Source organism: Gobius niger, assembly GCF_951799975.1.
Source record: "Gobius niger genome assembly, chromosome: 6".
Taxonomy (NCBI): Eukaryota; Metazoa; Chordata; class Actinopteri; order Gobiiformes; family Gobiidae; genus Gobius; species Gobius niger.
The window spans coordinates 28,298,656-28,311,768 of NC_136857.1; the positions used below are offsets into that span (position 1 = coordinate 28,298,656).

At 41.4% G+C, this 13,113-nt stretch overlaps 1 protein-coding gene across 1 annotated transcript in view; it reads left to right on the forward strand.

Annotated features, from left to right (window-relative positions):
- Window positions 1-11,862, forward strand: part of LOC306964180 (nucleolar protein 4-like) — a 251,440-nt gene extending 239,578 nt beyond the window's left edge. The window contains exons 7-11 of the mRNA XM_079558126.1: window positions 1,350-1,550; window positions 4,888-5,076; window positions 7,325-7,438; window positions 7,576-7,786; window positions 10,493-11,862. Coding sequence (XP_079414252.1) covers window positions 1,350-1,550; window positions 4,888-5,076; window positions 7,325-7,438; window positions 7,576-7,786; window positions 10,493-10,725 — 948 coding nt within the window. The 3' untranslated portion in view covers window positions 10,726-11,862. The remainder of the gene's footprint in view (window positions 1-1,349; window positions 1,551-4,887; window positions 5,077-7,324; window positions 7,439-7,575; window positions 7,787-10,492) is intronic.
- Window positions 11,863-13,113: the final 1,251 nt, after the last annotated feature.

Consider the following 13,113-nt stretch of genomic DNA (forward strand, 5'->3'; position numbering starts at 1 on the left):
GACTGTTTATTTCAGCCACATTGTCCTTGGCTTTTATTACATGTACAGGACAGTGATTTTAAACTGGCCCCATCGCTGGAAAATGGTCTCAACTTATATAGCGCTTTTCCACCTACATTAGGCTCTCAAAGCACTTTACAGCAGGGAACCACTCGCACTCTCATTCATACACTGATGTACACAGACACTGGAGGTGAGGTGGATGAAGTGTTTTTCCCCAAAGACACAATGGCAGTGTGCACCTGCAGGAGGCGGGGGTATGCAGGTGACGTCACAGCATGGCAACAGAAGTAAAACAAGTGGCAAAGCTACACAACCAGGATGTTGAGTTGTGTTTGACTCATGTTAAGTCCCCATTGGTTTCCACGTTATAGTAAAGCTTTTGGAGTTGCCCCTAGCCAACATCAAAATGTCTGTATTCATAAATTATTTCTTTAACATCACACAAATATGGTCGATGGTTGACAAGAGCCGATTTATCTGGATCATTGGAAATATGAGATGTCTTAAGGCTTATGCTAACGGCAAATATAAAGATGCGCTGAAAAGGCTACCGAATTCTACTGACTACTACTACTACTGACTGTACGCATAGGCAAGGATTGTCTTCCAAACCTTCCAAGTGTTACCATGCTGTTACCATGCTGCTGCTTGCCAGTGTTTTGACCCCCAAGAATGTCCCATGAAATCTGTCAGAGAGATTCAAAACAATAGATAATCTATTGTATTATTAGTCAAATCTTTTTATTGTTTTTTATATTTAAGAACAACAAACACAAACAACAATAACAATAAAACAGCAGCAGTCGGTGCTCACAAATAAGGACAAAGACAGATGAAACAAAAGGGAAACATCTAATTAAGAATAAGTGATATTGTTAGTGATGATCGTTATCAACAAAATAAAATGGTTACATACATGATACAATAGGTAGAAAGAAAGTAAGTAAAGAGATATGGGCTATACTCTGAAATCAGACTTAAAAAAATTGAGGAATGGTTGCCAGATCTTGTAGTATGTTTGGAGGGAGCCATTCACGGTATGTCGTAAATGTTCTAATTTTAAATGAGACATGACTTACTCCATTAGGCCCTTTAAAGAAGGTGGAGCATTTTTTTTCCAATTGAGTAGAATCAAGCGTCTTGCCAGTAATGTTATAAAAGCTGTTGCACAGGCCTGATGCCCCGTTACAAATATAATGATAATCTATTGTTTTGGCTCATCTAACCTGCCATCAACAAATATGGCGGATTTTGTTTTCCAATATTCCTTTTATAAACTGTTATAGGTAACCATCACAACACATGTTTCTAAATAGCGCTGACGCAACTCTGTACTTTGTGTCCAGTCTCCTCAGTACAGCTCGGGCGGCAGCTACGACAGTGTGAACAGTGTGAAGATGGACCTCTCTGCCGAGGACCTGACCATGGGTCGCCCCGGCAACCAGGCCACCCCTGACGACGACGACGATGACCACGACGACCACGACGACAACGATAAGATGAACGACGCGGAGGGAGTGGACCCGGAGAGACTCAAGGCCTTCAACGTGAGTCCACACATACATCTACTACCACCGTACTACTAAATACTGTATGTGAAGTAAATGTGTGGTCATCATCAGAGACATGGAGTGAATGTCCCACACCCAACTGTAACTGACGAAAGGCCAGTTAAGTTTCTTAGGTACAACTTTGCAGCTCTTACAGCAAAAGTTAACCTGGACTTTAACTGAACAGTCAGTGTGACCTCTCATTTATAAAGAAAAAAACAAGCCCTGATGCCCCTCCAAACACGGTTATAAACTCTGGTTGAGAGTAACAGTAAGAAGCTATTGTTAGCATGTGGCTAAAGCGCTCAAGACTATAGATACAGACGGCATCTCTGGAATGGCCCATATATGGTCATGTTTGAAAACTGTTCAGGGGGAAACAATTTGGAGAAAAATCTAAACTTTCTCTAATTATTCAAAAACTACTTAAAAAAACGCTGAATTCCGAACATAGTTTTCTACTAAATAAGGATACAAAGACATGGAGTGGAGCAAAGTAGTTCAACAGCCCATAAATACATAGATAACGGAGAATGCTAACCTGATGCTACATGTTAGCATCGGGCTAATGCTAGTAGTTAGCTAGCGCTAGCTATAACTGCCGTTTTTTTTTCACTTCCACTGAACAATGTGCTGTGAGAAAATATCCATATGGACCCGATTAACACTTGACTTTATTTGTGTGTGATAAATAAGTTCATATTCCACCAGAAAATGGCTAAAAGAGAACATTGTGTTTCTCTAAAGATCCTATTTTCCCCCTGGGCGAAGCCACGCCCCCTTATATGACGAGATGCCGTCTGTATCTATAGAGTTCAGGATTGTGATGTCATATCACTAAGAATCATGGGATTTGCAGCAGGCTTTTTGCATAATGAACTAATGGAGATTGGGGGGGGGAATGCTATATAATACTATATAATAATTTTTCTACACCTTTGATACTGTTTTTACCTAGTGTTTGTCTATGGAAAATGTTTGCTAGTGCCCACAAAAGGATTTCTATGGTAACAGTGAATTTATAACATACAGACACGTCATACAAGGGGACGAGGCCTGGTCGTTTTCTGGTATTTTCCAGTAGAAGTGAAAAAACAGCACTGGAATATGTAGCATGAAGCTAATGTTGTATTTTGTTTAGCATTCTAGTTTCTTGTTGTGTTTATGGGCTGTTGCTCCGGAGTTTAATGCCATAAAACGGAAAAAACATACCTCAACAAACTTTAAAGACGCGCTATGCAACATTTTTAAAAGTTGGTATTAGTGCGTGTTTGACCTTTTAGTGAACCAGTGGCTGTTTGGGTGTTTTAGCTTTCACGCCGGTGGCCTTTAGAAAGCTCCAGGACCAATGTTTTTTTTAGGGTTTCTGGTAGGTTGCCTGGATAGAATGTAGATGTAACCATGGACACAGATCCATCAGCAGTGAAAACCCTAACCCTAAAACAATTGAAACTGGAGCATCGTAGAGGCCACCGGGATGGAAACCAAATGCGCCAAACTAAACACTCAGACAGCCGCTGGGTCACTGAAAGGTCAAATACGCGCTAATATCATTTTTTTTCCCATGAAATTTGTATAATGCACCTTTAACATAGACGGAGAAAATCTTTATCTTATATGTTAGCAAAACAAACCCATAAATTTAAACCATATTGCGGAAAATATAGCCGTCTTTTTTTTTAAATGCAAGACCGACATAAACTCAAGAGTCCAAGTCTACGCCCATAGAGACAAGAGTCACGTGACCTCCCCATGGGCCTCATCCCTGACCATTCATATTCATAAAGCGGACGTATTGGAAAAGTGACCACTTCTATTCTCCCCACCTGTCACTGGCATTGATCTCTCTCCCATTCAGCGCCAGTAAATTGCAACATTTTTCACCTGGACGACAAGTCAAAATGGACCGACGGGGGCAATGTGTCTTTGCGGCAATCATTTAACCTCTAAGGCCGGAATATCAACAAGATCCTGCTTCACTTTGTTCTGACGGTATTGGGTTAGCTATGGGGAAAAGGGAATTACTGCATCAAGTCCCCCCTTAGCATATTGGCAAAATAATTGAGATTTTAAAATATATTCCTGGACTTGTTAGTCGTCGAGCGCACTATCTGGATTTAGACAAATGAACTAGTAAAGGTATTGCATGTAGGTTTCAGATCATTTACTGTACATCATTTATGTGGTTCCTCCATCATTATAATTAAAGGTGCATTATGGAGCTTTTTATGCGGAAAAAAAGTTGATATTGTGCGTATTTTACACTGCAGTGACCCAACGTCTGCATGAGTGGTCAGCATGAGTGGTCAGCATGGTGCCTTTTAGGGCTGAAACAACCAATCGATTAATCGACAACTAATCGATTATTGAAATAGTCGACAACTATTTTAGTAATCGATGATTCTGGTTCACACAGACTCAAATAGAGCAAAAATTACATGAAAATGTAGTATTTTTTGATGAAAACCTACTTTGTTTTTATAGTTAGGGTCTGTAGTGTTTTGTACACTGTAAATTTCTTGAATATCTGTCTGTGTCTCATCCAATCAGAAAGCAGAATTAGCCTAAAACAAACACTCACTTTAAGCTTACTCCATCAATATGTCCTCAAGCTGTGCCACTTTAGCGCTATGTGATGAAAAAAATTGAAAAATAAAATTTTCCTACACAATTCACAGCCAAGTGATTAATCGAGTAATCGTAAAAATAGTCGTTAGATTAATCGATTTAGAAAATAATCGTTAGTTGCAGCCCTAGTTCCTTTACTTTCCATCACAGTGGTCTCTAGAATCAATTGTTTGGAAGGTTTCCACTGCTCACCAGAAAACCTGCAAAACAAAACAGATTAGAACTAAAGCAGGTGCAAACCAGTTTGAACAAAGGTTGGGGAAACCAGTTTTATCCTTCTCCTGATTAACACTGCGTCTTGAATTCATTGAACACACCGAGAGCGCCGCTCCCAAACCCCATGTCTATGAAAATGAATATGAATCAATATCTCATTTATAATACTGTACGTGTGCGGAGTCTACAAAGAGTGGGCAATTACTTCAAGGTTACAGGCGGCATGAGGGATCAGAGGGAGCGCTTTCCTCAGGGCGGCCGCTGGTCCGACTCCAGCTTGAGTTCATGCCGTGGAGGAGCTTCACCCACGTTAAGCGAAAACTCTGGAGGTGTTGTGGTTTGTGAGTTCTCCAAATGAGCTGGAGCCACAGCTAACTGTACAAACTCAACCTCCTCCCACTGTCACTGTTTTAGTCCAGGTACGATCAGGTCCAGAAGCTTTAAGAACCTCCAGCTAAGCGTCCAATCTCTGGTGCTGTGTGCTCCCCAGATGTTCGTGCGCCTCTTCGTGGACGAGAACCTCGACCGCATGGTGCCCATCTCCAAGCAGCCCAAGGAGAAGATCCAAGCCATCATCGAGTCGTGCTCCCGCCAGTTCCCCGAGTTCCAGGAGAGGGCGCGCAAACGCATCCGCACCTACCTCAAGTCCTGCCGCCGCATGAAGAAGAACGGCATGGAGGTACTGGCCACTCGCTCTGCATTTAGAAAAGTACAATAACTGCATTTCCATTAAAGTGATAGTCTGTAACTTTGCAAAGTGAGGAGAGTGAAAGTAAACTATCACATAAAGACTTTTCTTAAAACAAGCAGCGCTTTGCAGCATGTGATCCAGAGAACGCTTTTATGGCGTTCTATTTTTCCACCCGATATGCATCTGTGTGTGTGTTCACGTTACCTCCGCTGTCTCTCCTGGTCCCGGCGCTCTGTGCAGGAGAGAGAGAGAGCGAGAGAGCGAGTGTGAGGGGATGACACGCCAGTACTGTTCATTTCAAGCACATTTTTGGACGGAATGAAAGCCATGATCAATTCAGATCAATTCATTTTTAATGAAAATAAAATCCTGACCCGTGGATCACTACTGTGCAAGTAGAGATGGAGCTTAGCCGCTGCGAGGAACCAACCTCACAATAATATATATCTTAAAGAAAGAAAAAAATTAAAAATAAGAATTGTATTAAGATTATAACGTATAACTAGACACCTGAGCTGAAGAAAACTCCACTAGAAGTGCATTTATAAAAAAAAATTGCTCCACAGTCCACACACACAATAACTGACATTTATTGAAGTAAATTACCAATGCTTTTTAATATAAATGTAGCTAATGATGAAATCTGATCAGAAGGCCTGCAAAAAAGAGCGCCATCTGCTGTATTTTCAGTGCATCTCTAGAGCGTTCTACTGTTGCTAAGGTGTTGCTAAGGACAGATTTCTGTTATTTCAACCAAAGTTTTGAGTTTTCAGTCATACTTTCTTCTCAAGCTGACATGTTATGGGTGTAAAACTGATATTTTCCTCAACACAGGTATTATCCCACCAAATCAAGAAGAATTACAAAAACTTGACAACCTGTCATATGCACTTTTAAGAAAACTACAACCTGGAGAATTTCTGACACCACTTCAAAGCAGCAAAGCCTTTCCTACAGCTGCTGAGCTACAGGACCTGAACCTCAGTCAGACTATAGTCTTAGGGGTTAGGGGTATAGTTTTTCTTCACAGATGTGAGCCGCAGATGTGTTACTGTGCTGAGGCTAAATGCTAACTGCGAGGCTAAATGCTATGCGACCGTATCATGCTAACGTCTTGTGCAGCTTAAACACTGACTCAGACTAAGGCTCTGCTGACACAAGAATGTAAAAATCACAGAGAGTTTCTGTTTCCTCTTCAATGTGTTCATTTAGTCTGAGGAGTGGAAGCAATTTCCAGACTGCTCTCCGTCAAGCAGAAGTTTATTCCTTATTCTGTTTAAAATTGAATAAAAGACTGCAATAGCACAGTAAAAAAAAACAATCTGCACAATATCAGATAACATTTGAAAACGGTCTTGAACGTTGCAATAATTTTTCTCCTAAACCATTTCAACGCGGCATGCTTCGGCATCTGCTAAACTTTGCAGCAAATCACTTACAGAGTAATGACATGTACGCGAATAGCAGCGGGCATTTAACTTGTTTTTTGTAAATAAGGTGGCGTATCCATGGAGACGGCATGCTTCAGCGAGCCCAGGTTGGTTTAGCTCTGGCGACCGGAGCAGCGGCGCTTAATGTAGCCACTAATGAAGGAGATGCGGAGGCATTCGCTCACGTTAGCATCTATTTATTCCCAGTTACATTTCCCCGCGACGCCAAACGAGTGACAAACTAGCTGTGTGTGTCAGCCTGCCTTCCAGCGGATACGGCTCTGCTGTGGCCACTGTAATGTCGCTTCTAGGTGTGTGTGTGGAAAAAATATGTTAGTAATGGATCAAAAATGATGTATTATATTTATTATTCCGTCTTGAGATGAAAGAAAATAGACAATAAAATAGCACAGAATCTCCTCAGAATGATTAGGTATGTTACGGCTAAAATTAAAACAAAATACAGTCTTCCAAAATCACGTGGAATCAAATCAATCAAATCAAATATCAACTCCAAATCAAGCCACAAAAATGAAGTGAAATTTAGAATAATTGTGCAATAAAATGTGCAATTCGTGTGTCTATTCAAATAATAAAAAAGGAAGAAAATGATTATTAATTTATAATTTATAATTAATTTCTATTACCTTTTTCCCTTTGTGTAAGTCTTGTTGACAACGGGCCAACTGTGTTCAGAGTAATGGACTGAGTGAATATGTGAATGGCTTTGCTGCCCTCTCGTGGTGAAACATAACATTGCTTAGGGGAGAAGTTTCATTCTCTAAACCCTGTTTTGTTGTTTGCAGACCCGTCCCACTCCGCCTCACCTGACCTCAGCCATGGCCGAGAACATCCTGGCAGCCGCTTGCGAGAGCGAATCACGCAACGCCGCCAAGAGGATGCGCCTCGAAACCTACCACGTCAGTTACAAATGGAATAGCTTTTTCTTTCAAACATTAGATTTTATGTGTAAAGTAAAAGTTTGTATCAATCGTTTTGTCGTTGAGCCAATAGTTCAAGGTCTCATGTGTCCCTGTGATGTCCCGTCCTATCCTAGGATGACCTGTCCCTGGAGAAGCCCTCCACAGGCGGGCTGAGGGAGCCCGCCTCCCTGGCTCACTCTGCCTACTCCCTGGCTGCCTCTGCCTTCTCGTCCCAGGACCCCCAGCTCTACATCAACGGAGCGGGGCTCAGCTACGGGTACCGCACCTTCCCCGCGGTGGGCGCCATGACACACCCTGTCTCCCTGACCACCGCGCAGACCAACGGTGAGGAGACACATGCCACTCACACAAAGTATCTGCCGCCAGGATGTGAAACTGCTCTCAGGGAAAAGATCTGTTTCCAACCGCGATGTTCCTTTCATTTAGAAAGACAGATTGTTTTATTACAATCTGTTACGTCTGTGTTACACTTCCATTACGCTGTTCTGTTTCATACATTAACATGGCGCCAAAACAAAACTCTTTTCTGTATTAATTGATTTAATCTTATCTGAAATATCTCAGTTACAAATTGTTCATTTACAGAGAATATTTAGTCCAAGGCAATACAATACATAAGCCTTTGGATATTTGGTACATATGGAATATTTAAATATGTCAACAGTCACATAACAGATAGGACAATTGACAGTTAACAGCAAATAAAATTAAGAAATACCACTTTCCTAACTGGCCAGTGTCTGACTTCCTTCCTGGTTTGTCTCATTTTTTATATTAAGCCGAGAGTGCTGCCGATGTATTTGTGTTTGGAGCATCTGCACAGAGGTGCTGCTGATGAAGGCAGCGTTGTTGTTCTGACGGTCCACACTACAACGTATAACAATATCTCTATTCAGGAGGAAAATAAAAACACCTGATTGACAGTGGCGTGTTTATGTATGCATAATCATTGCTCATGAAGATGAGAGTAAAAACACGGCCCCAGAGAGCGCACATTTATGTGATATAACCAACAAATGTGGCACAGTAGCAGCTCTGTCTGTCGAGCTACAGCAGGATTTACTAAAGATCAGCTTCATTCCTAACTCTAAATTAACACATCAAAGAGGAAACAGAAAACCTTTCTCTGTGATTTTTACATTTTGTCAACAGAGTCTCAGTCTGAGTCAGTGGCTCAATCCGAAACCATCAAATTGTAGCCTCTAAGCACTAACACTAGCAACTAACTCCTTAACCTTTCATGGGGTCAACTGTTAGACCTCTATGCAGTTAGTGAACTAGAGCTTCAGCAGCATTTGCACAATCCGTCCATCCTTAAACAGGGGGAAAGGAAGTGACATCACCAACAGCTGCTTTTCTTCTTCTTTAAAGTTATTGGTGGAGTGCAGGCCAAACAAAAGTGCATGTCGCCCCCTAGTGTACAGTGTCCAACAACAACATAGTGTCCAAACAAAGACATTTAAAGGAATAGGCCACCGTTTTTATATACTGAGATATGCTCTTACCTCACTTTAGCCAAGTTATTATATCCCCGTCTGGTCTTTGTCCGTGCGCTCTGCCAGGCAAACGGAGCACATACGCAGCCTCTCCCACATGTCACATAGCTCCAAAAAAGCTCACGATAGAAGCTACCAAGCTCTTCCACGTGTTCCCTATTTAAATAAAGTTACGTGAAGTGTTTTCATGCAAAGTATATTTACACAGAAATGTAACGTGTCGATTTTATAAGCAGATAAAAAGGGGGACTATATTGTGAGGCGTAATGATACGAGGAGCACAGCGTCCGCGTAGTAACTCCTAAAGGTTATCGACGGAAGTGAGCGGGGGAAGTCTTTAGGAGTTACTACGCGGACGTTTTGCTCCTCGTATCATTACGCCTCACAATATGGCTTGGGCAGAATCTTACTTTTTAATTATTATTATTTTTATTATTAAATGTGCTCCTGTCAATCAACAGTGGTTGCGCATGAATCACTCGAGGGTGGGGGGGAGGGGGCTGGGGGGATTTGGCGCATAGCTCCTAATCACTGGTTAGTTAGCATCAGAGGTCCCTATGCTAAAGTGGCCATGATAGTTAGCATCAAGGCTCCTTTTCCTAACTACTTCCAAACTGACTTACCAATTCGGAAGCAACTTGCCATGGCGGACGCTGACGCACATCCGGTTTGGCATAAGAGCTCTTAGCAATCTGATGGTTTCGGAAGGAGCCTGCGTTTAAGCTGCTCAAGACGTTAGCATGCTACCGGTTAGCAACTGTCAATAATTGACAGTTGATTCAATCAACTGTCAATGGCTTCATCAAGATAAACACATGTGTGGCTCACATCTATGAACAAGGTTCAGGGCTTTCTCTTGGAGAGGTCAGACTGTTGAAGCTACATTCTAACCTGTAGCATTCTAACCTGTAGCATGCTAACGTCTTAAACACTGACTCACTGGTTTCATCACATACACGTGCTTCTCTGTGGCCGTGTTTTTACTGTTTTCTTCTTGGGCAATGATTACGAGTAAATAAAAATGCCACTGTCAATCAGTTCTCTTTTCATCTTGAGTAGAGATATTGTTACATGTTGTAGTACTGCATAATGCTACTTCGGTATTCAAAATGGCCGCAATAACAACTAAAGTCACATGACTGAAAGCCATGTATTTTGATATGTTTAATTAGTGAATTTTCAGTCTTTTATGTGTGACATGTTGAATGACAATCGAGAAATGAGTGTATTCAGTCATTGTGAATCAGATCAACAGCCAAAAACCAGACAGTACAATCAATAATAATCAGAGGACAATGACAGTTTGATTCAATTTTACTTGTAATATACCACCAAACTATAACTAATGGGGATAATATGAGTAAATGGCTATATTTAAGCACAAATGCATCCAAGTTTACCAGAATGATGAAAAGAAAAAGCTTTAATAATATGGTCTGGTCCTGGTGCGTCCTGAGACTAGTGTGCCACCAAAGTAAAAAAAAGTTTGTATTTCTTATTCCCATTCCCTGTAACCTCCTGTGTCCTTTGACAGGCCCCACGGACCTCAGCATGAAGTCCCTGCCCTCCGCCCTGACCAACTCCCACGGCAACAGCCTCGGGGGGCGGGTCGCCAGCGGCGCGGCGGGAGCAGGCGGGGCCTCCACTCAGCTCAGCACACCGGAGATCACCGCCGTGCGCCAGCTGATCGCGGGCTACCGGGAGTCCGCCGCCTTCCTGCTGCGTTCTGCCGACGAGCTGGAGAACCTCATCCTCCAACAAAACTGAGAAACCCAAACTTACCCTTTTTTTTTTTTTCAATTTCAGTGTTTTGTCCATTTCTCCCTCTTTTTTTCATTTGATTGGAAAAACGCCACTTTGGTTCGGGGCCAGAAAGGAGCGAATCATTTCCTAATCAACTATAAAAAAACGTTCCTTGATTCAACCTGACTGTTGCCTCACAATCAGCGCTGCATTCCTTTAGCGCAGAGGGGCCTCGAGAGAAGGAAGTGAAACTGAGGAAAGGAAGCTCGGAAGCGTTCTCGAATCAATAACTTTTCAAACTATATGCCACTGTGGAGAGGGCTTTGATCGACGGATGCCCTTGGCCAATGCCGTCCTGTGATTATTTCAATTACAAAACGAGAAAAAAAAATTACTCCCTGCATTTTTGAGTGATTTTCATTTGGGAGTTTCTTTGATTTGGTTTTGTAGGTATTTTCCCAAGTGACTGAAGAAAAAGGAGAGACTTCTTACGAAACATACGGGATTCAAGCATTTTCTTTGGCTTCAGATGAAAAAGGACATTGGTTGTGCTCGCTTGTACATAAGCTGTGTGTCAAATAGCACTTTTCCTATCACCAACTCACCCCTCCCTCCGAAGGCTAACCCAGGGAGCTACTAATTCTTACTTCAAGGTCCCATATTATGCGAATCTGGCTTTTTTCTTCTTCTTTTTTAGCTTTTAATCGTGCTAAAATATAGATCCCCTGTCTAACCCATACATGGAGTCTTTTGCTGTACTGCTTTTTCACCGAGCTACGTTATGCGATGGTCCCCTTTCTCTCCAGGACGCGCTGTAATGGGGCGGATTAGTCTTTGTTATACAAGCGCCAGATTTGACATAAATGCTGCAGAGGACCTTCAGAAAAGCCCGATAGTCAGACAAAAATTAAACATGACCGAGGATACCCGTAAGACAAAGTCTGAAATTGAGACAGCTGGATATTAATGTAAAAAATATAAAGCTTTTGTTTAGAGACCACCAGGTCCTTTTGTCAGATTCCGAATTGAATCAAAGAACAGGAATCCTCAATCATCCCTGTTATTTTTACCATCAAAATGTCTGAAGTCTGGACAGCTGGATCTTCAGGAAGGGGACCTCAATGGTCTCAAAATGTAAGCCTTTTTACATAATCCGCCCGCAGTTTCAACTTCTTGTTTCCTGTTCTTTTTAAGATACCTGTAATGTGTCTGATAACTATATTTTTGTTTCCCTATGTTATCATCTTCTGTTTTAGTTAGAGCTGACATTAGCCCGTTACAAGAATATCTGGTTAAAACCTTTGGTCCCCAACAAAAAAATAATTTTACGGATTTGCTTCATTCAAAAAAACATACGTATTGACAGGGCTATGAAATTTGGTGCAAAACATCATCTCGAGATGATGAGCGTCGTTAAATAGCATTATTGGACCAATTGTTATCTTTTTTTTTTTACAATATAAACGATAAACATTTGATATGCAAAGAAGGGCTTTTCTGAAAGGGCAGGACTCAGAGAGCACCCCTGTCTTGTACCTCCACGTCAATGTTCGCCTAATCTGCCCCTCTATTAATGCAAGCTCATTCCATCGACATATTTTGACTATTTCAATGCTCAAATTGCCTTCATTATGAATCATATCTAGCTGTCAAGGCAAGCGGCGACTGTATTACCCTCACGCCAGCAGAGGGCACAGGAACTAGTCGAGCCGTCTATGCACTGTGATCAGGGCCGAAGTGTATTTCCCATATATTATTTTTAAGTTTAAAACATTAATGTAAAAATGTTAAGCTGTCCAAGTGTTTAAAAAAAAAAAGCCACAGAAAAAAGCATAATATCGGACCTGTAACTTGCTAACTTATGCATCCAAACCACCAGGAAATACCTCAAATGAAACCTGCCAATCTTTATTTTCATTGATTTAAAAAAAAAAAAAAAAAAATAGAAGCAAGATTATGTCGTCTTTGAGGTTTTTTGCAGGAGAGGGGGGAGGGGACGAATCAAAACTTGCGCAGAACCTTTTTTGATTTTTGTGCGCTGCTGTAAATATTTAATTTTGTGAGTGTCGATCGAAAAATTTCTCAGTGACAAAAATGTACCTCCCGCTTCTGAGTTGTTTTCTTTTAGCCGACGAAACCTCAGCTAAACCTCCGCCTCTTTCGAACGATACACCGTTGGACCTATACTTTTCTTGGACCTAAAGCTCCGTCCCTTTGGGTCAAAAAAAAGGGGAGGAGCCTCTCTGCTCAAGTCTTACTGTGTTTTTTTTTGTCTGTTGAACTCCCAAAAAAAAAAAGAAAAAAAAAAAAAAAAAGGCCATTACTTACTTGTTGCTATTCTGTGATGATTATTCTAATGTTGAACTTTCATGCTGCTGCTGCTATCTTTTGGAATATTTCTTTTGAAAATGT